General features: G+C 40.9%; 1 protein-coding gene across 1 annotated transcript in view; it reads left to right on the top strand.

Annotated features, from left to right (window-relative positions):
* LOC119255831 (nebulin-like) overlaps positions 1-13,326 on the top strand; it is a 123,111-nt gene extending 109,785 nt beyond the window's left edge. Inside the window, exons 38-44 of the mRNA XM_054699452.1 lie at positions 1,168-1,260; positions 10,289-10,396; positions 10,502-10,685; positions 11,006-11,098; positions 11,828-11,980; positions 12,180-12,286; positions 12,981-13,326. Coding sequence (XP_054555427.1) covers positions 1,168-1,260; positions 10,289-10,396; positions 10,502-10,685; positions 11,006-11,098; positions 11,828-11,980; positions 12,180-12,286; positions 12,981-13,154 — 912 coding nt within the window. The 3' untranslated portion in view covers positions 13,155-13,326. The remainder of the gene's footprint in view (positions 1-1,167; positions 1,261-10,288; positions 10,397-10,501; positions 10,686-11,005; positions 11,099-11,827; positions 11,981-12,179; positions 12,287-12,980) is intronic.
* The last annotated feature ends 10,808 nt before the right edge of the window (positions 13,327-24,134 follow it).

The following is a 24,134-nucleotide window of genomic DNA, read 5'->3' as shown; positions in this document are numbered from 1 at the left end:
AGAATTCCTGCATTTCCTTTGTGCTGAAAATTGTTGACATTAAGAGGAAAGGAGGAAGGGAAGGAAGCTAGAGATTTCAGAAATTCCTCACTTCATTAAGATGTCCTTTGATACTACCGCTAACAATAGGACTTCCCTAAACTCAAGAAAAGCAACAAAAAACACAAGATGTAGTTCACATTTCAGCAATCATCAGTTTGAGTGAAAGATACTCTTCCTGAAAAAATAAACCCTTTAAATCTACTCAGATTGAGGGTCCTCATGTTATAGAGCAGCCCCGATATAAAACCGGTTGCCTGGCTGTGGGTCCTCACCCACGTGCTTAAAAGGGATTTATTAATACTCCACTACAGGCACTCACAAAAGGTTAATAAAAGGTTTATTTACAAGGGAAAGGGAAATGAGGAAATGTACAATTCAGGGAGAAAATAGGGAAATAAAGTCTTTAATGCGTCCTACCTGATCCGCCGACCTGGAAACTCAAAGGCACTCTGAGAGCTGGCCAAGCGCTGAGAGCTGGCCGAGAGCCCCAAAGCCCACGTGTCTGGTTTCATACCAACCCTGGCTGCTTAACCCCACCCTCAGGTTCCAGCCACCTTCCCTTCTGTGGTGATGGGATTTGTCTTTCCCAATGTCCTGATGGCTTTGGTCTGGAGTGGGGTGGAGTCCACAAAGCCTGTATGGAATTAGCTTTAGGACATCCTTTTCCCCCTAACACTCACAGACTCAGGCCGGCTAGGAATTTTGGTTAGAAAATACAAAACAAAATCATTCTCAGAATAGACTGTTCATGTGATTAGAAATTTTTAAATCAAGCAACTTATTAAATATTAATCCAGGGAACTGTATTCAAGAAACTAATACCAGATATTATGAAATGGTTTAATTATTCTCATTGTTGAATTTATTACAACTATTTGATGCCTGTTAAGAATGTACTAAGTGTTGGCCATAGAAAATAATTTAGTAACCCGTTTTCAAGGTAGTAAATTACTACTTTTGAAAAGAAAACATAAATATTTGTCAAATTTCTTTTCCTTATTTCTTGAATGTTACATGTGAAAGCTAGATTATTTTTGAGTTCCTACCAAATAGCCCACAAGTAGTTGTAATCCATAGGATTGGTGGTCATTTTACCTTTTTGTATATTCTAATTATCTCCTACAGGTTATGTACAAAGAAAACTTGGGAACAGGCACCCCAACCCCTCTCACTCCAGAGATTGAACGAGTCAAACGCAATCAAGAGAACTTTAGCTCGGTATTTACAAATATATTAAATAAGAAACTATTTCTCATTTTAAAAATTACCAGAATAACCTATCATCCTCTTTTTTTTAACAGTAACATCTTTTTTTTTTTTTTTAAATAGAGGCATGTTTTATTTATTTATTTATTTGTTTGTTTGTTTTATTTATACATACACTGGGTACAGTCAGAAGCGCGGGAGGGTGAGAGAATTCACCAGAGCTAGAGCAGGGAGCAGAGCAGGCAGAAGGACCGAAGTACACTGCTGAGGGGAGCAGCGGGCGGCAGGAGAGGTCTGCGCGCCATGTGGGACCCTCCTCTGGTGGCCGGGGAGCAGCCGGGGATCGAACCGGCGCCGCAGAGGCCGCGAGCAGCTTCGCAACCCAGTGCTCAACCGCTGCGCCACCGGGGAGGCCCTTAACAGTAACATCTTAACAGTAGTGGTGTGTGTGTGTGTGTGTGTGTATATGTGTGTGTGGGCATGTGTGATATATGTGTATGCGTGCGTGTGTGTATGTGTATGTGTGTGTGTGTTATTACCTGACCCAAATGATCTGGATTTCTATAAAGTGACTCATTTTTCTCCGGGTATGTTAACATTTTTAGTAACTGACAAGTGTGACTACTTAGATCTGAAATACTGCAAATAGAATTAACACAAGATTTCTCATTAGTAGGTTCTCCTACCCTCTAACAATGTTTTCCATTGTACTCTTTCAGAGCCAGCATTGTAGAGTTCATTAAAATTGTGAAGTTAAAAAGTAAAAGCATCATCCTACTAAATGTTATTCTTCTAAAAACCTCCCTCCTTCCATACACCCCTGCCTCAGTTGTCTCCCTTCCTTAATCTTTGTACTTGTTTTGAATGTCTCTGGGAACTTTTTTGTATCTCACAGGTTTTGTACAAAGAAAATTTGGGGAAAGGAACCCCAACACCTATCACTCCAGAGATGGAGAGAGTCAAACGCAATCAAGAGAACGTTAGCTCGGTATTTCCTACGGGGCAAAAAATAAAATCCTTTAACTCTTTAAAATTAATTCTTTAAAATCCTTTAATTCTTATTTAAAATACTATATTTAACACATTATAAACATGATTTTTCCTTCCTGTAAAATTACTAAATACATATAATGAAATAATGATACCAAATATTACCTCATTGTTCACCCAAATCTAATTTAATATTTATTTTAGTTATGGTGTGAAATTTTAACTGTTTTTCCTTAAAACATAGCTATTGATCACTTTCCTTAAAAGCCTGTAATGCTCAGTGTTTCCCTTCTCCAATCCTTCTTTAATAACAATCAATTTTCTAATAGTGTGTCCAAGTCAACAGTTAAGTCTAACACCCCTTCAAAAACACAATGTTCATTTTACTTGTATTTTGTATGTCTCTGTTTGATATATTTTTTGTGTTTGTAGCTTTTCCTAAAAGAATGTGATTTTTTTAAGATATTTTCACTCAAGAGAAAACATAGCAATTCATAGTAACTCAGACTTATTTGGCTCAGTTCAGTTTACTTGCTCAGCTATTTTTTTGTATATGATGGAAGATGTACATGAACTTTTAAATATTTTCAAAATCATTGAAAGTTAATATTTATCTTGCTTTTTGATATTTATATTTCTTTTGTTCCCCCAGATCTTCTCTTCTCTCTCTCTCTCTCTCTCTCTCTCTCTCTCTCTCTCTCCCTTTCCCCTCTCTCCCCCCCACCCCCTTGATTTAGTGTTACCAAGAACTCCTTATGGGCATTAATTTCAATTAACTTGAGCACTATTTGACAAGGCCTGGTATACTCTGCTAGAAGGTCATTGTCAGTGACTCCTGCCTATAGCCAGGCAGCTGCGTACATAGCAATACCACTCAGAGACAGACTTCAGACTGGGTGCCAATAAATGCCCAGAGGTGGTCTATTTCTGGAAGTTACTTTAGCATATTTTATAGTATTATGAAAATAAACAGAAATACTGCTAGAGACAATTTTACAGGCAGGTTAAGTTTACCTAAAAGATGGGCCGAGGCTGATCTGCTTGTTGGTTTTGTGTGCACACAGATTTTGTACAAAGAGAACTTGAGCAAGGGGACTCCCCTGCCTGTCACTCCTGAGATGGAGCGAGTCAAACGCAATCAAGAAAATTTAAGCTCGGTATTTGGAAGAAAGTTCCTTTAATGCCATAATAATAATAATAATAATAATAATAATAATGTCTACAAAACAAAACTCACTATCAGTCCCTTGAAAATAATTTAACACGTTCTTTTTTAAATCTCATCAACTGAATACGTCTGTTTTCCAGACCCTTTACTTACCATTTTAATTCTAACATTTTATACTTTGTGTAATGGTCACTGGAAACTTTTTATTGGTTCTTTTCCTCCTCTTTTCACCTTTCTTGTAACTGCTGGGACTTTTAGAAATAATTGATATCCCCCCCCCAAAAAAAAATAAAAACCCCAAACACTGATGCTCTTATTTCCTTGAAACCCCTTTTGCTCACTGTTTCTGAATTAATATTGCAAGAAAAGATACTGAACTTGAATCCACAGGTAGAAATAGTGGCTCTTGCTTGGACACAGTGGTGATCTTAATATAGATCCTGTCTGAATAGACAGCAGCACAGAGAAAGAAAAGTGCTCAGTGGCAAGACCCAAAGCAGTCTTTTGACACTGTCCTGGGCAAGCCATTCTGTGAATAGAAATCCAGACCTTCTGATTTTTTTGTTAATATAAAAATTTGGATAATGAGTTTATATTTAATGTTATTTTCTTTTATTGACATTGTTGCTGAAAATCTCTATAATACTTAAATATTAAGTATTACTTAAATGCACTTAATATGAGACTTTCATATATAAAGATCTTAGATTCCCTTATGCCTGAGACAGAGAATCAAATGTCATAGGAAAATTGGGTTGGAGGGAAGTTTGATCCAAAATGCTTTCTGTCAGTTAAAATATTTTCTGAAAGTTTCATTCTTTCACATAGTTAGATCAGTAACTTTCTTTGGTCCCACTGTCATTTTGTTTTTTATATTTTGTTTTTAATTACTATTTACTAACAACCTTTCGGTTTTATTAAATCTTTAATGTAAATTATTATGTCTTTTGGAATGTTGTTTTCCCTGTGGATTTGTTGTTGTTATTATTATTCCTTCTTGTCCAAAGATTTTCAAAATTATTTGTTAATTCTTTTCCTATCTTAGAGTGTATTGTTTTTCATAGTTTTGGGGACTAATGATCTTAGCAGTCCTGGACAGTTTTCTAAGTACCCATTTGTGTTAATTTTCACTCAGTTTGCATTTAGGCAAATTGTCCAGGTGTGCATAGAGCCTTTAAGGTACTATGAGAAATAAGAAATGCTCTGGATTAAAACACTGGCTTTTAGCCTTGACCACTTTTACAACTTAAATTTACTGAGTAAATATCGATTTTGTTATGTTGCATGGGCTTGGCCCATATCTTATATCTCTTATTCTATAAAACAGATGTTAGGTGCAGGAGAAATAAATATTTTCCAATCTAATTCAAAAATAATATTTTCCTGTACATTATGCATTTTGGTTGTCTTATTAAATTATTTCTATTATTTCCCTTAATTCCTGAAACAGAAAACAAGCATGTAATGTATGGTTTAGGATACAAGTTGAATATCAGTTATATTGGTCATACAGTTACATTGTTCTCATACAGATCTGTGCTAGGAAAGACAGGCTGACTTGGTGAATGTGTCCGTCCTGTTCAATGTCTTTAGTCTCATCCTGGACTCTCTGACGGAGAGACAAAGGGCTGTTTTGACTGCTCTTGTTTTTTTCTGGATGCTCTCTCGTGTCATACAGGTGTTGTATAAAGAAAGCCTCGGGAAAGGGATCTCGATTCCCATCACTCCAGAGATGGAGAGAGTCAAACAGAATCAAGAAAACTTTAGTTCGGTATTGAAAAGAAAAAAAATCCCTTTACCTTTAAAATGTTTAAAAAAGATTAATGGCTCTCCTTTAAGATCTAATCAACTTATGTCAATAAAACTTTGACATGTCTTGTTTGCAACGTAATGCTGCCATTCCTATGAATCAGTTCCCCCATTTTAGTTAAACATTAATATAATAATTTAACTTAAAAAAAGTAGTCAGTCATATATTCCAGCTTTAAAATCCTAACCGTCTAGTGTCTAAACTCCTACATTCATCCTGCTTTGGCAAATCTGATCTGAACATAAAGCTTACAAAACTGTTCTGCAGCACTCACACTTTGCCTCATTTCCTAATCTAATCTTTTCTGTGGCCACTGGTATTTGTACAGGAATTTTGAGGTTTCTTTTTTTTAGTATTTTATCATTGCTGTCCATTTTCCTCAAAATTAACTTTTCCCAATAGGTTTGCCCAAACTAAAAATTATATACTACCTTTAAAATAGTTCTTTTGAAAGTCAATGAAAGAGTTGTATGTACATATATATATATATATATATATATATAATATATATATATCATATGTGCAATTTTCTAAAACCCAAACATCTCTTTGTGGATTATTAACATTTTCAAATCGAAAATAACTTCCTTGGGTCTCCCTCTGTCTCTTGCCCTTATTTCCCCCTTCTCATAACAAGCGGGGGGGCGAATTGTTCCCTTTCCTGGTGCTCTCCGTTGCTCAGCACTGCAGTTCAAACAACAAAAATAACAAAACTTTCCTTTCCTATCTCTTAGTTTCTGCTACTCCCTCCTGCATTCCTTGCTTTGAAGGATGTCAGGCTCACACAGGTTGGATCTAGACGCTTGTAGCATTTTCCTTCCTCTAACTCATTCTCTCCCTCTTTGCCCTATTCCCCAATGCACCACCAGAGGGAAGGTAGTTGATGGTTTTTTCTTCTGGATGCTTTCTTATCACACAGGTGCTATACAAAGAAAATCTGGGGACAGGAATTCCAGTTGCCATCACTCCTGAGATGCTGAGAGTCAAACACAATCAAGAAAACCTTAGCTCGGTATTTTGCAAAGAAAGGGAAAAGAAAATGCCACTTAACCTTATAATTAAATCAATACTTAGTGTTTATTCTTTTTTGAAAATCCACTTCCCTTCCTTTGCTTCTAATATGCCTCACTTACCAAAAGCACATACTTTCACATTTCTGTGACAGTACTATGGATTCTATTTTTATCTCAGTTAATTATGACTTTTGCACCATCTGGTTTAAAAACAAAGTTTTCTTTACATGCTTGTCCTTTAGTTTGCCTGGATAACAACAAAAAACGAGTTCTAACAATCCCAAATCCCAGTGTGATTGTTTAGGAGGCCCAGGGTTCCTAGAAATGAAAACAATCCCAAGGGGAACCTCCAGTCTTTCCCAGCAGCTGAGTCCCGGCTGCCCTAGGGCAGTCCCCCTGAGAGTGGCTGCCTTAAAGTAGCTTCTGGTGTCTTGTCAGCATGTAACTCTTGGCTCCTCGGACTACTGTGTCATTATTTCATAACAAGGAAGTTTAACTCACCGTTAAAAATCTCACAAATATTGAAATGTTGCTTACATGTGTTTTTCTGGGTGCTTTCTCACCATACAGGTATTATACAAAGAAAACATGGGCAAGGGAACTCCTTTACCTGTCACTCCAGAGATGGAGAGAGTCAAACACAATCAAGAAAATATTAGCTCGGTACTTTGGCAAGAAAACAAAAACTACTTCTTTAATGATTTAAAATAATACATATTAATCCTGTTTTCTAAAGACAGCTTAAGTTTTTGTGAATTTATCACATTTATCCTTCTTTCCCATAGGGCTACTCCTACCTTTAACTCCATAATAACAAGATCGCTTTAATCCGTAATTTAAAGTTCTAATAACAGGAAGCAAAGGATTTTCCAATAAAGCACTGGATGTTTTGCTCATCTCTCCCCAAACTTACTCCCTCTCTACTGCCCGCACTAGGTCTCTTTGTTTGGCACTCTCCTGAAACCCGGGGCTGGCATAGTTGGCGTAATGAAGCTCCTTCAGGCACATTGGAGTTGGGATTTTATTGTGTTTTTGCGCCTGTGGTTTCAGGTTCTAACTTACCGAGTCAGATTTGGACAAAGAGAACTTGGGAAAAATAACTCTGATCTGTTCTTTTGAGGATAATGACAAAATTTAGATCCAGTAGTGGTTTTGGTAAATGATTATCAATTTACTTGACAAAACATCACTCAAACTTTTTTCAATATTAGTTCTTTTTTGTTCTTTTGTCTTTATCATGGACTTAAGCTGCTGAGTTTGGAGATAGTTTCCCTAAAGACTATGATATATATAAATTCCCAGAGGTCTGGAGTTGGGGGAAGATGTGAGTTCACATAATGAGGAACTTTGGCAGTCCACTTATACACAGGCTGCAGGCATCTCTAATACTTGAGTACAAGAGGGCTTCTGAATGCTAGTGTGCCTCAGAGAAATTGCAGGGCTTATTAAGCCTTACAGGGTCCTAACCCCCATGTTTCATGCTGTAGGTCTGGTGTGGTGTCAAAAAGTGTACATTCAACCTTTTCTCAGGTGATGCCAACCATGCCATCTAATGATCCCACTTTAGAACTGCTGCTTAAACAGAATTCTTCCTCACAAAAGCAACTTCCCAAATGCCCCACATCCCCAAAAATGACACTGAGGGAAGACATCAAGATTCAGGATTTATTATGATGTGTTACAATATGTCCTGTGGGTTTATCATAAGATAGTAACATTGCTGAAAAGTATGATTTTGATAACCTACTGAAAAGTATGATTTTACTGAAAAGTATGATTTTGTTAATCTAAAGCAAGAGACAGAGCAGATGGTAACAGGGAAAATAAGATGAGAAATCTTTTCCTTATTTTACTGATGTGCCTCTGTGAGCTTAAGTGTTGCAGAGAGGTCCAGAACCCCTAGTATCTAGGGAACCACCTCAGCCTTATCGCTGTTATTCAAGCTCAGGCCCTGACTTTCTGTTTAGATGAGCAGGCACGGGCTTGAAATTCATAGACTAGTGGTAGAATGAACGTGGTCTGTCAGTCTTTAGGGGCAGTTTTGTTTTGCAGTCTGCAAAGATTTGGGGACAGGGCCCTACCCTGGAAATGTGTCCTTGCTGTAACTCCTTGCTGTAACGCCATTCAACTGTGCCCTTGCTGTCAACTCTATTCTCCTTTGGAAACATCTTTCTTCCTCTCTAACCTTACTGCTCAATTGGTTTGGCCTCCTGTGCCTCATAACAAATGATCTGTTTCATCTCAATCTTTTGGTAACTGCAGTTCTTCTTTTCTTTTTGAATTTTTGGATCCATGGGACTCATGTAGGTTTTGTACAAAGAAAATATGGGGAAGGCCACCCCAACCCCCACCACTCCAGAGATGCAGAGAGTCAAACGCAATCAAGAGAACATTAGCTCGGTATTGTCTTGAAAAACAGAAATGCTTTTAATTGTGCAAAGTAATCCCTGCAGTTTGTCTTGCTCCTAACTCTATCCCAGGCAAAACATAAACAAAATGCCAGATATCTGGAAACTCCTCTAAATGTCATACTGCACTCACCACTGCTTTTGTTTTTTAAGTTTTCTTCTTGAGAGCTAGTTTCACTAATAGTAATAGATTAAACCTAGAGCTTTCTCCCCCAAATTGCATTTATATTTAATAGCCTGAAATGCTGCCTCCTCATGACTTTCCGGTCCAACTTTGTATCTCACAGGTTTTATACAAAGAGAACCTGGGGAAAGCAACCCCCACACCCTTTACTCCTGAGATGGAACGAGTCAAACGCAATCAAGAAAACTTTAGCTCGGTATTTCAAACAGCGAAAAGAAATCACTAAACTTTTAACAAGCCTGGTCATCATGTTTAAGCCACTAATTTGCCTCACAGTTTCCCCCAAACTTATGTTTATCTTTTAAAATTCTTTGAAAAACCCACTTCAAAACAACGAACCAACCCCACAAGCTCAATTTACTTCTTTGTTCATCTTTTGCTTCATACAATAACATGTCCATGGCTGTCTCTCCTGAGGTGTTTCTTATAGTGTGTGATGCAATTGAGCCATAACACCAGCTAGATGATGGCTTTTCCGAACTGGGTTTCTGTTCTCTGATATCTGGATGCTTTCTTGGCTCCTCTAGGTGTTGTACAAAGAGAATATGCGAAAAGCAACTCCGACACCTATCACTCCAGAGATGGAGAGAGCTAAGCGCAACCAAGAAAACATTAGCTCGGTATTTTCTAGGATGAAAAAGAATAGTGCAACAACTTAGAAAATAACATTTTAACCTTATAAAAACGTGCCTTTCTCATTCGACTGAAATACACACTAAAAATGAAAACAAATGCAACATCTTGGAAAAATAACATTTTAACATCAAAAAAAAATGTGCACTTTTTATTCAACTGGAAATTTACACTAAAATTAACACCACTGTGTTTTTAAATTCCAAATGATCATACTAAGGCATAACATGTTAATGGCCAATGTTTTCCCCCCCTTTTACTTGACTCAGAGGTAGTCTTACATAACCAACTGTAACAAATTGACTTTCTAACCTCCTCAGTCTTCTGCTTTTCTTTATTTTAAGGTACTCTATAAAACAGGTAATATTCTGAAAGGGATACCTTCTTTGGCTTTGATATTTTGGGGTTTTCCTGTTTGAAGGATTTTAATTTCTGTATTAGAATGTTGCTCTATAAATCTAGACACCTAAGAAAATAACTTGTTTTAAAGGGTAGTTCTTTTGAATATCAGCATTTAGTGCCAAATACCATTGAATATCATGCCGTTGGTGCTACAATTCTTAGCAAATTCAGCAAACCATTTCCTCCCCTTTCCTTTCTCTGCTTCGAAAATGAAAATTACATTTTCAAAGTCCAAATAAATTTATTCTCTCCCGATAATTTCCCAGCCCGGCCTCATGCCAACCTGTTCCATTGTTAATCACGGGTCTTGCTGAGTTCTTTCAGTGAGCTTAAGTTTCCCTCACCAATTCCTTCATCTCCATCTAGTGACAAGGTTTGAGGCCTCAGAATAAGGATGGCATCATGACTCATTCATGGTCTTTCCTCCATCAGGTTCTTTACTCTGATAGCTTCCGGAAACAAATACAAGGCAAAGCTGCCTATGTCTTAGACACCCCAGAAATGAGACGAGTAAGGGAGACCCAGCGCAACATCTCCGCAGTAAGTCAGGAATGCTTTAGGATTGGTTAACCACCCAATGGGACATTTTAAAAAGGAAGTGATCACAGCATTATCTTTTCACAAAATCAATTCATGAAATTACAGGTTAAGTATCATGAAGACTTTGAGAAACATAAGGGTTGCTTCACACCAGTGGTGACGGACCCTATCACTGAACGAGTAAAGAAGAACACACAGGACTTCAGTGACATTAACTACCGAGGCATTCAGAGAAAAGTGGTAGAAATTGGACAAAAACGGAATGACCAGGATCAGGAGACTGTTACAGGTAATTGAGTCTGGAGGTAGGGAGAAGTCATCAAATTTAAGTTAAGGGGAATAGAAGAATTAAAAGTGACATTATCTATACCCTACACTGAGGCAAAGGATAAAGGACTTCAGTCTGTGTTTTCATTAAGCATAAAAGAAAAACCATATTCATAGTTTTCAAAGTTGATGCCTCTTCCACCTCTAAGGGGAAGGCATGGCTAGAACCTAAGCTGAATCAGTGTGACTCCATTCTCCTGTGGTTGTTTAAGTTCATGCTTTTATTTCCAAATTACTGGAAGAATCAAGAACATCTATTCTGATCCTTACTCTCACTTCCAGGTCTACGAGTCTGGCGTACTAATCCTGGCTCCGTTTTTGACTATGATCCGGCAGAAGACAACATTCAATCCCGAAGCTTACACAAGATTAATGGTATTTTATGCCCCAAAAGGCTTATGGCATAAATGTTACCATTGAATGGGCTGCAGTCAATGACTTTTAGGCTCTGAATTTCCATCCCTCCAAAAGGTTTTCAATTTTCTGAGTTGCCCATTCGTCATAAAAGCACCTTGTTGTCTAATGGACCAAACTCATTTTATAGACAAACTCAAGTTAAGGAAAGATTGTTTCACCAAACAGGCCACACACCTTCATGCCCTTCTATTCAACTAAAATGTAGACTATTTTGCAGACAGTGCTCAAAAGATTTATCCTGTAGTCTGCTTACATGAGAGGTTAGTAGATCACCTTTTAAACCCAACCACATGCAGTTTTAAAGGCCTATGTAGAAACACAAAGAAAGGGCATCTGAATGAATTTGGAAGTTAGGGACAACGTTCTGGAAAAGTTGGCGGTGAATATAATATCTATTCACTTTGGTGAGCCAGGAGAAGGGGCAGAGTGGAGGGGAGAAATGGTGCAGGACGGACTCTGGGGTTTGTGCTACTTAGCTGTTAGGTGTCTTTTGGTGATTTACTTAAGCCCTCATCTGGAAAATTAGAATGACAGCCACACATTATAAGAGTTTTGAGGGTTTAATCCAAGGAAATCTACCTAAAGCTACGCTTGGCAGTGAAATGACGGCCACTGAGGTCCAGCTACTCTTGGGCACCACCAGGACAGGTGCTTCATCTCCGCTCCCTCTGCATCTCCTCTCTGCAGTCCAAGCCCAGCGACGCAGCCGAGAGCAGTCGCGGTCCGCCAGCGCGTTGAGCATCAGTGGTGGTGAGGAGAAGTCTGAGCACTCCGACGCCGCCGACCTCCACCTCTCCACCTACAGCGAAGGAGGCGTCTTCTTCTCCGCTACCTCAGCAGGTACAGGTGGCGGGTGCGGGCTTGACCAGCCTGGGTCTGCTAACCAACTAATGGTTATGTTAAGAGATGCTTTGAATAAAATAAAAAAGAAATCTGGATTCTTTCTCCTTATGAGAAAGTACTGGATTTGTGGGCTAAATGTAGATTAAATGAGTCTAGCCACATTTTCTTTTTCTGAACCATTTGCCCCTCCTTTCAGCTTACAAACATGCAAAGACCACAGAGCTCCCACAGCAACGATCGTCTTCAGTTGCCACCCAACAGACGACAGTATCCTCTATCCCATCTCATCCTTCTACTGCTGGAGTGAGTAAATAGTGAAGAACTAACTCAAATAATTCTGATTTTTTGATATCGAAAATTATATATCAAAAATGATCATAAGTAGTCGGGTCTTTTTTTTTTCAACCAAGCCTTCTAGTTTATGTAATACTCATGTATTATGTAACATCTGTGTTAATAGTAATATCAGAATACCTTGATTACTAAACAATGACAGAGCATATTCAATTATTTAAAACAAGCAAAGCAAATGATCAGTTTGGGCATATTGATCCCTCCAGTTTATGGAATTTCTAATTTCTCCACATCTTCCCCGTGTTGATTATCATCACAGTGTGTGTGAAGTGGTATTTCATTGTGGTTTTGATTTGCATTTCCTCCATGAGTAATAATATTTAGCATATTTTCATGTGCATATGGGATTTGTATATATTTGAATAATTCAGATCTTTTATTATTTCCCTCCCATTTTTTTCAGTATTGAGTTGTAGGAATTCTTTATATATATTGGATAGCAATCTCCTATCAGAGATATAATTTGCAAATGTTTACTTATTTTGTGGGTTGCCTTTTTACTTTCTCACTGATGGTTTCAGATTGTCTTTGATGCAATTTAAAGTTTGTGGAGTAAGTCATGAGAGACCTTAAAATTATGTCTTTGGGTTAATTGCTGCAAATCTAATATATGTTTTTTCCTTTTATCTGTTCTCATGAAAAGAAAATCTTCCGTGCCATGTATGACTACATGGCTGCTGATGCAGATGAGGTGTCCTTCAGAGATGGAGATGCTATTGTCAATGTTCAAGCTATTGATGAAGGTTGGATGTATGGCACTGTACAGAGGACTGGCAGGACCGGCATGCTCCCAGCCAACTATGTTGAAGCTATTTAAGCGGTTCTAAGTATCATGCCTGTTTGTAGGGTCTATGACTCCTGCAGTATTTCAGTATAGACTCTTAACTATTACCCAATTCTCAAACTGCCTAGTGGTCTTTCTGCATCAATATGCTCATATTTATAACATTCTGTAATTTGTTTCTATCTGAATCCCAACAATTCTCCAGGAAAACGAATGTTAGTATTGCTATTCTACCCAATTATCGAGTTGGATTTACTTTCTCGTTATTTTCTGGACTTGCACATAAAACTTAGGAGACATTAAACCTATGAAAGTTCATTATTTTAAAATTGTCATTAACAACTTTTCCTTTGAGTTTTAAAATCAGTGAAATTTCTGAAGATTTTTACTGAGAATATTTCTTTATTGTGAAAATATTTAACATTAATTCTCACCTAAAACAAGGATTCTGAACATGTGAAACACATTAAAAGAGAAATAGCAAGGATACTTGTTCATGTTTTCCTTGCTTTCTAACTGCTGATGCTTTTATTTCTAATTCAGTTCTGAAGTTATAAAGCTGATAGTCAATATAAACTGGTGATGTTAGTAGGTAATAAAACTATAAATCTGCAACAAACACCACTGATGGAATGATCATTATTTATCAATAGTTTTAAGATCTACAAATAAAACAAATTTCAATAAATCCCTTACACTAGGCTTCAGGATGTGGCAAAGATGTTAAGAGGAGGTACAAGCCAAAAAAATATGAGGTGCAAGACAAAAAGGCTTAATGCTTAAGTTTACAGCATATTCTTCCCAAAAAAGCACAAGATCTGCCCATGTTCATGTAGAACTATAATAACACTGCTGTCCTCAAACTTCTTAGACATGTGTCTCTCTCTCTGCGAATTGCTATGGACAGAGCATGCACACTTGCAAATGTGCAGAGACCACACCTGCATGTTAGGTGCCATGCTAGATGCTGGGGTTCAAGTAATGAACAAGGCAATTGATGTTCTTATGACATTCACCATCCCAAGAAAAAGGCAGACTGTACCTAAGCATGGTTTTTAAACTTCCTATTCTTTCTGAGGCTACATGTTGGGCAAATCACTTTCTTTATGATGACATTAATGACAATGAATGCTTGGATTAAATAAGAAAAGCTAACACCTTTAACAAGATGTCTATGATATTGGAACTAAGGTTCTTCATTTGACCATTTTGTCTTCCTTTGTATCCATGGAGTCATCTGCATGCAGCTAGGGATGGGGAAGGAGAAAACAGAATGAGGTATGGAAGATTTTATTAGCATACTTCTCTTCTGTCCCCATTCAGGTGGCTAGAATTCCATTATGCACCCAACTGCAATGCAGACCAGTTAATGTAATCTCATTGTGCGATGCAAAGTGAAAATGTGGAGAAGATTTGGTGATTCTGCTACAGTTTTATTCCTTTATTCTTCTATTTTACCTCCTAAAATTCAGGGGTGTTTTAATTTTTTCATTTATTAGTACTGCTGAGCTAATGCTGGTTACTTTTGAGGGTCTAAAGTAGTTAAATATTTCTTACACATGATAACACTTTTTGTGTACTTGGTTCTAATGCAAAGTTTACATCAAAACCTTTTGAAAGTTAGAGTGAAATGTTGGCAAAGGTAAGGTAAAATAAGTACTCTCATTCCCGAGAAAATAAATTTGTACCGTCCTTCAGTACTTGATATAGTCATACTATTTTTGGCAAATTACCTGAGGAAATGCTTCGAAATACAGATAAAATCTTTATGTGTGAAAAGTTTCACCAGCACTTTCTCTATAGTAACAAATATTGGAAACAATCTAAATGAAAACCCCAGGGAATGATTAAATAAATTTCACCATATACATAAATGAGATGTAGCAATTAGAGAGTCAGATGGTGAATGAAGGGCAGAGGAACGACTGAAAGGTCCCAGGGAGACCGGAAGGGCCCCTAGAATCCAAGCACGGAGCAACAGCAGAGCGCGCTGCCTGTTGGTGACGGTGACGCTGGCACAGCGGGCAATGATAATGACCGTGGGGGGAGAGGTAAGAACCCTGGATGGCAGCAAAGCAGGCAGGAGGGCAAAGCCATCTCCCAGACTCTCAGGCTGAGCTGTTTCCACCCTGTACTGTCGGGGCACCTGCCGCCTGAAGGTGTAGCTCCTTACCCTGCAGGCAGATAGAGAAGATTTAAGAATGGACTCACGGACTTTGCATCTCCCCAGGGCTTTGCCTTCCTCCAGCATCAGCATGTGTTTAGGTTGAGACTAGGTGGAATGGATCCCTCCTCCACCCATTCTATTATTATCAGGGAGGAGGGGCTGGGTTTGTTGAGTCATCTGTGGTTACTGCTAAATGAGCAAGATTTCAAATCCGGGTAGACTCTTTCTGCCGTGTTAGTGGCTTCCTGGAATTTTCATTGACACTATTTTCGGAGAAGATGTGGGATATATGCCTCCGTTTGAGTTTGAGTTTAAAAACTGTCGGGCTGTAGCTGGCCTAGCGGGTGGGCGTGGCACCGAGAGCACTTTCAGGTGTGCCCCGCCCGCGCTCCCAAACCTGCCGGCGCACCTGCGCAGCCCCTCCGACTGCGCGTGCGTGCGTGCCGAACTGCCTCCTCTCTGGAGCCCGCTGGCTTCCCTGCAACTTGGAGTGGAGTTGGTGCCCTGGGGCAACCTGGTCTCTTCTAGACCCATCAAGAAGGCACCATCTGTATTTCGCCCTGGGGACCTCCTTGGACCACGGGAGGAGGTGAGCCAAAGGTGAGGGGAAGGTGAGAACATCTCCTTGTGGGTGGCTGACTGCGGAGGGGTGCAGTGGGAGGACCCAGAGCTGGAAAGGCCGACTGTGGAAAACGGGGGGGAGGGGAGTTGGGTTCATTATGGGCTTGAAGGAACTTGGGGGCCTGGATTTATTCCTGAGCATGACCCCTCCAAGTCCAGCCTCCATTTCCTGAAGAGTGCGTCCTGTGCTTTCTGCTCCTGCCCCCTGCCTGGTCAATTGATGGCACCTGGTGTGGGGTTTCTGGACTCTGTTCTGTTCCATTGATCTGTGTGTCGTTATTACAATGGGTTTATAATACAGTTTGAGAACCATACTCTACAATTTTCTGGAGCTGACATCCTCTCTTCCCTGGCCCCAGGTCTAGCAGGCAGGAGGGCAAAGCCATCTCCCAGACTCTCAGGCTGAACTGTTTCCACCCTGTACTGTCCGGGGCACCTGCCACCTGAAGATGTAGCCCATTACCCTGCAGGCAGATAGAGAAGATTTAAGGATGGGCTCTCGGCCTTTGCATCTCCCCAGGGCTTTGCCTTCCTCCAGCATCAGCATGTGTTTATGTTGGGACTGGGTGCAATGGAATCCCTCCTCCAGAATAATTGCATTCTTAACAGCAATGACTCACTCTTCCTATCCATAGAAACGAAATTCAAACTCTCATCTCTAGGAATAGTTCTCACAGAGTAAGATCTATCAGGCTGTTTCCTGGGTTCAAATCCTCTTTTAGTTATTTAATTAACCCTACTCGAGACTTGTGTCCAGTTACCAGTTTGAAGTCAAAGTCAGGGAAGAAGATGTCTCCAGCTTCACTCAAGAGTGTTTTTGTTCTTCCTGGTCCTTTGTGCCCCACACACATTTCAGGATGGTTAGTAGTTTCTGTGAAAAATGCCATCGGAATTTTGATCAGGATTGCACTGAATCTGTACTGCACAAAATGTCTTTCCATTTATGTGTTTTCAGTTTCTTTCAACAGTATTTTATTTTTCCCCATATTTTTGTTTTTTCAACAGTATTTTATAGTTTTTCATTGTGCAGTTTTTCTTCTCCATTAAATGTATTCCCAGTATTCTTTTAGATGCAATTGTACATGGAGCTGTTTTCCTAATGACTCTGATGGGTTATTATTAGGATATAGTCATGCAACTGAGTTTTGTGTATTAATTTTGTATTCTGTAACTTATTCATCTTTTCTAATTTTTTTCTTTATTGGTGGAGTGGTATGGTATTTGGAATTTAGAAATTCCTACTATTTCTACAACATCCTGGGTCATCTGCAACACCCAAAACATATACTCTCTACTAATAGAATCTCCTCCAAGGACACTTCACTCCAGGACATTGGATGAATTGGATCTGGTCAGGGCTTGCACTCCATACTGATTTTCAATTTCTGTTTTCTGAAGAGTCACTTGAAAAGTTACTTACTTTCCAGTTATCTCAAATGCACAAAAAACTTTAATAGCAGAACAAATTCTGTTTATTTCTATACAGAGATTCCCAGCATCATTGCTTTATTGCATATTGGACTTAACATGAAACATTCCATTGTGTATTTAACCAAAAAATTCCAGGGAGCCACCGCATAACCCCAAAGATTAAATCATAGTAGTTTCCATGATAAAGTCCAACCCATGGGCCATTTCAGCTTTCATCACCTGTCTCACCTGTGTGAAAATGTTCTATTTCATTCAGACCCATTTTGCTTTTCCCAGAAGTGTTCCTGAATCTTTCCTCCCTGTCACAGCCTTGGGGGATTTAAAGCACACAGCTGACTCCGGTCTGGGTTATCTTCTGTGTGTGGCCTCTTTCACTTCGGAGGTTTTCATGATTATGTGTTTGGTTTTTGCTGCCTGTATATTCCGTTTGCTTAAAGGTCAGCTTAAAAGTAGATGTGTTTCCTCACACTTGGAGCTAATTTCTTTAACTGGCTTTAAATCACGGGAAAAATGAAATTATGTTTTGATTTTTGATGCTGCATATAATACAACCATGAGAAAAACAGGCCAGTATTTCTGTTTTATTTCTTAATTTTATTTCCATATCTTTTCCACTGGCCTTATTGATATTGTACTAGAAAGACTCTCAAACCTCAGAGCTTGCACTTGAGGTTCTCTCTGCTTGAAATGCCTGTTCTCTCACTTACCAAAAAAAGAGTCCTAGGGCAAGTAAGGGTTAATTAGGCACCTCAGGGACAGTGCAGGCAGGGAATTTGGGGAAGTTAAAAAAGCTTCTGAGTGGGCCTCCAGTGGCTCAAGGGGTTAAGGTGCAACTGATGAAGCTAACCGCAGCCAGTGCAGCATGAGTTCCATCCCCTGCCGGGGAGCTACCCACATGGCGCAGCAGACCTCACCTGCCTTGCCCGCTGCTCCCCTCAGCAGTGTATTTCAGTCAGTCTGCCTGTTCTGCTCCCCGCTCTGTTTCTGGTGGATCCTCTCACCCCTCTGCACCTCTGGCCTGTACCCCAGTTTTTGTATGCATATTTAAGTAAATTTTTAAAAAAGACTTCTGAGATAAGGACAGAGAAACCCAGGAGGGCTAATGAGGGCAGTAAATTTTAAGACTAATAAGGAAAGTAAGTTTTAAAAGAACTTGGACAGGGGCAGTGAAAGAAAGACTAAGATAGGAGCTGTAAAGCTGAACACAGCTGCCCACGGAGTACAGCCACTGAGAGCCAATCACAAAGAGGATACCGATATTACAGAATAGGGAAAAAATGTTTATCTGCTAGCCACCGGCCCACTTTGTGACTTTTATCCCTCCTGGCATCACAGCCTTGGAGTCTTTGCTTTGGTTCTTTTTCCTCTAAATAAATTTTACTTTCTTGAACAAAGTTTGCTTCTCTCTACTAACTTATCTAAAAGGTCTGTGAATTCCTTCCTTATGGCTTTGTGGGACAAGAACCTGTGGTGGTTCAAGGGTTACCGGGATGAACAACAGCAGCAGCAGCAGCAGCCGTAATCACCGTTAACAGCACACACCGGCTTCATAGGCAGCAGCTCCCACCTTCCCAGGGCTTTCTGTCTCACATGCACCAGCCTCTGTAACCTTCACCTCTTTTCTAGCCTTTTCTTCATAACACCTTTTACTACCTGACACCACTCATCCCTATACTGCCCTGCTCTTTTTCTTCTCTTTTCTTTTCTTCTTTTTTCATTTTAAAAGGACAGGCTTATTAGGAAAAGGAGAAGCAAGGAGGGAGGCCTCTGCATGGACACAGGCGGGCTGAGAGCAGCTGCTGCTGCTTTGCCAAGGGAAAGGGTTATTGAAAAGAGACCCCTGCAGAGTCTCAGGCTGGCAGGAGAGCTGCCAACACCTGCCTGCATTCCTGGAGGGGGCGAGGGGGAGGCTGCTGCAGCTGCCCCTGGTCTGTGGGGTCCCATGAGTGATCTCGGGTGCTTTACACTGTTTCTCTGAGAGAGCCTTGGGATGCGGCCAGCACTGCGCTGAATCTGCAGGTGCTTTGGGGGTGGTCTGGTTTTGTGTATAGAAATGCAGCTGAATTTTGTGAATTGATTTTGTGCTCTGTAACTTTGCTGAATTCATCTTTTCTAACAACCTTTGGTGGAGTGATGTGGAAAATTGCAAGTAGAAAAATCCTGCTGTTTCGGCCACTTCCTGGGTCATCTGCAACACCTGGGACGTGGTAGCCACTAATAGAACTTTCCCACGGTGCCTCTTAACAGCATGTGACTCCTACAGGCATGCTTACCCCACAACATCACACAGTGTATAGTCAGGGCTTGGCCTGCATAATAAATTTTGTTGTCTTCTCTGTTGTTTTTGGAGTGGCATTTGAGAAGTAGTTGACTCTCCAGTCACTACAAATGTCCAGATAACTAGTAGCAGTGGAAATACTCAATATTTCTATATTCTTGTTTCCCAGCATCTGCGCTTTACCCCATGTGCCACTTGACTTGAAATAGTCCAGTAAGCCTTACCCAAAACAGACACTCTCCCGGGGAGCTCAGCATAACCCCAGTGAGGAAACCACCACAGTTTCTGTGTTATAATCAATCCACAGGCCCAGCTCAACTTTCACCACCTGCCCCACCTCTGCCAAAATGTCTTATTCCATTCTGATCTACTTCTCTCTCGAAACTTCCTGAGACAGTTCTTCATTTCACAACCTTGATGGAGTTTGTGTGCGCACATGCCTGCAATCTGGGTGGTCTTCTCTGCTTGACCTCTGTCGGGTAGGTTTTCGTGTTCACACCTTGTTTTGCCACCTCCAAAACCCATTTACCTGCATGGCTGCCAACAGTTTGTTTCTCAGTCTGAGAGCTGACTTTTTGGGTGGTATTAAACCAAGGGAAAAGTAAAATTATCCTTTTTATGGTGGGTTGTAATATAACCATGGCAAAAACAGGCCCCCGTTTCAACTTTTTTATTTTCCACTGGACCTATGGACAGTGCTAAAAATAAGGAACATTTTCAGTGGCAGGGCTTTTGCACTTGGGGTTCTCTGTACTTGAAGTACCCACTGTACCCGAAGTACCCACTGTACCCCTTCATTCAGGTCGTTGTCAAATAACTCCCTCCACAGAGACCCCACTAGATCACTGTCCAATAGCAGCTCTGTAACCTCAATCTATTTTCCACCTTCTCTTCATAATACCTGTTATACCTGACATTTTCTCCTTTGGCCCTTTGTCTCTCCCGCCCCTCTTACCCTCAGAAACCTCACTTTTTTCAGAGTCCTGTGGCTTTTACGGGTATCTTGCTTTGTTTTCTCACCTGCTGTGTGATCATCCAACATCTGTCCTCATCATTCTGACTTGCTTTACGATGAAGGTGTCCCTCACATCCCTTCCACTTTGTTGTCAGTGGTAATATTCTGTCCCCCCATGTGGAGGAGAGGCTTCCATTGTGCGCCAGACCACACGTTCCTGACCCCGTCCACTTGGGCACGCAGGCCGCTGCCTTTGTCTAGGTGTGATTTGGCTATAAATAGGAGGAGGAGGCGAGCCGGGAATCTTCACTCTGCTGACATCTTTCCAGACTCATTTCTCATGTTCACGCGTGTGGTAACATGTCAGCACTTCATTTATCTCCTTGATTGTGATAAAAGTTACATAACTTTTACCTCTACAACCTTTAGTTACGTGAACATTGTTGTACAGCTGTCCCTACCCCTGTCTCCAGAGCCTTTCATTTCCCCCCTGAAACTCCATCCCTCACCCCGTGGCAGCCACATCCCTTGTTCTGTTTCTGAATTTGACTGCGCTGGATAAGCACAGAAGGTGAATTTCTCTACACTTTTCCTTTTGTGTCTGGGTAATTTTTGCCATCAGATAATGATTCTAATGTTCCTACAAGTTGTGGCATGTACCAGGATTTCCTTCCTTGTCTAAGACTGAATATTACGCTCACATATGTATATAAAGGGGCTATTTTTGGTCCAGCCAGAAGACGTCATATTAAAGACAGCTAATAGTCTTCTGACTGGCACTCTGAAATGCAACCTGTCAACTTCTGAAGGATGGTTTCTTCTCTGTCCATTGTTGCAAGCGCATCTGCTGTTCTTGTGAGAGAAGCGGAAGCGGGAAAGGCCCATCGTGACCATCCCCGTGTCCATAGTGTGCACGTAATTTCCTTTCGCCCTGTGCGCTTCTTTCTTAAAACACCTAATCTGACACTACATTTTGCTTTCTTCCCTATTAATTCATCATCTGTGTTTTTTTAAAAGATTTATTTATGCATACAAGAACTGGGGTACAGGCCAGAGGTGTGTGGGGGGGGTGAGAGGATTCACCAGAGACAGAGTGGGGAGCAGAATAAGCAGACTGACTGAAACGCACTGCTGAGGGGAGCGGCGGGTGAGACAGGAGAGGTCTGCTGTGCCTGTGGGTAGCTCCCTGGCTGGGGATTGAACTTGTGCTGCAGTGGCTTCATAGGTTGTGTCTTAACTCCTTGTGCCACCAGGGAGGACCCATCTTCTGCATTTTAAACAATAATCTTTGCACAATGAGACTCCTGGGCTTCTTATGCTTGGCTGAAACCATCTTTGGAGTAATTCCCTCCTCAGACCACATTGATATAATGACATATTTTATTGGTCTCAGTGGCAGCACTGGAAGAAACCCAGGATATTTCTACAAATTGAATGAGAAATTAAGTTCTTGCAGGTGTAGCAATCCAATTATGTTAATAACTGCCAGGTATATTTTATTTTTTTTTTTATTTTTTTTTTTTTAATTTTCTAGAGGCATGTCTTATTTATTTATTTATTATTTGTTTGTTTGTTTGGTTTATACATGCACTGGGTACAGTCAGAAGCGCGGGAGGGTGAGAGAATTCACCAGAGCCAGAGCGGGGAGCAGAGCAGGCAGAAGGACCGAAGTACACTGCTAAGGGGAGCAGCGGGCAGCAGGAGAGGTCTGCGCGCCATGTGGGACCCTCCTCTGGTGGCCGGGGAGCAGCCGGGGATCGAACCGGTGCCGCAGCGGCTGCGGGCAGCCTCGCAACCCAGGGCTCAACCGCTGCGCCACCGGGGAGGCCCACCAGGTATATTTTAGCCTAAAATATGCACACCTATTTCAAGGAAGCAAAAGGTCATCTTTTTTTGAAAGCTTTCAAAATCTTTTTGCCATAAGGTAAGTAGATCAAGAACACTTATGAGTGTATTGCCCACTTTCAGCCATAGATAAGGGATAGTATTTTTCTGATCACATACCTAGACACTAGGATGGATAGATTTACCCTGTTAGTTGTCTCTAGTAAACACACTGGCTGTAAGAATTAGCTCCCATTCCTGGAGAGAGTATCCAGGATACTGGTTTTGTTCCTGACACCATCCAGTGTAGACAACTAGGTAACTGTGACCTTGGGAGGTTTGGGGGGGGGGGCCATGGTGGAGGAGATGGTGCTGTATCTGAGGCTGCTGCTATCCAGATCTCATCAGCGTGAGGAACCTTGTCAACTGTAAGGAAAGCTTTTTAAAAATGCGTTTTTATTTCAGAGGTTAACGTCCATGTTTTCTAAATCCCATTTGCTCTAAAAGTACTCCCTACGCTGTCATGTTTATGACCATGTTATGCTACAGCAGAGTTGTAGCGGAGTGGTTTCTAGGTTGATTACACTAAATATGCCCAGGCCAGACCCAGGGGTACCCTGGGGCCTCCAGACTTCTACTCCATAAAGGGGTCAGGCCATCTGCAAACACAAAGACAAAGCAGACTCTTGATGTAAAAGCACTTAAATAGAATTAGCGTGCCTTGAGAGAGAAGAGAAGAAAGGATAGCAGTTTAAAAAAAAAAAAAAACCATCCGAAGTTCCACATCTTTGGGTACGATGCTGCCTGACAGAGTTGGCTCAAAGCACTGCAGGGCCACTGAGGCCCGAAAATTTGCCAAAAGTCTAATGCCCCTTATGATGTGGAGCCACAGGAAGGGGTTGGAGAGAATGGGCCAGGCAAGTCTTGGATAAAGGTCAAAAAATCGATAATGCTATTGTCACCCTCGCTTCCTGCCTCTAGCCTCATGTGCCTTTTGAATGTCTCTGCGTGTCTCTCCTCCATATTCCTCCTCCGAGTCCCACAAGCGCGAGGTCAAGTCCCAAGCGGAGCAGCAAGCACACTCCTGTTCTGCAGGTGTCTCTCGCCATCACTCTTCTTCCCCTTCAGAACTTCTGCCGGGTAGTGCCACTCATCCTGCTTCTATTTTTCCCGACCTTCCTCCTTAACCTGTGTTGTTTCTAACCTCTCTGACGCTACAACTGTATCCACAGGCCAGATACAACCGGCTTGACGCCGCCTCACGGCGACGTACCAGCCCTCCTCGCGCCGAGGGACGTTCATGCTCAGTGCAGGTTGGTGATGAGGACATGGAGAGGATCCTGATGGCGACACTTTGAAGAGCTAAGGCCCCATCGATTGTTCTTTTAAATAATGGTCTCTTAGCCAATTTTCCCCAGTTACTATGTTTACCCCATTTTCTAAGTGATTTCCCAAACCCTGCACCAAATGATGGAATCTGTGTGACCTCCATTCTATGCTAAATTTATCATGTCTTTGTACAAAAAGGCTTGTTGGACCGGAATGGTTCATTTGCTTTCAAGCCACCAGCTTTCTTTGCTTATTGGAGAGCACTGGCCGGTCTGCTGTCTCTGCTTTTCCTTCATTCCCAGCCCCGACCCACAGCTCCCCAGGCACCGCCCCTCTCCATCCTTCCCTCCGCAGTCAGTCGTCATGTCTGCTTTCTATTGGTAAAATGTATTTTTTATTTTACTGGCT

The sequence above is a fragment of the Talpa occidentalis genome, unplaced genomic scaffold, assembly GCF_014898055.3.
Source record: "Talpa occidentalis isolate TD23 unplaced genomic scaffold, MPIMG_talOcc4v2.1 talOcc4.3, whole genome shotgun sequence".
Lineage (NCBI taxonomy): Eukaryota > Metazoa > Chordata > Mammalia > Eulipotyphla > Talpidae > Talpa > Talpa occidentalis.
The sequence above is the reverse complement of the archived record's forward strand: the minus strand, read 5'-3'. Positions and strand labels throughout refer to the sequence as shown.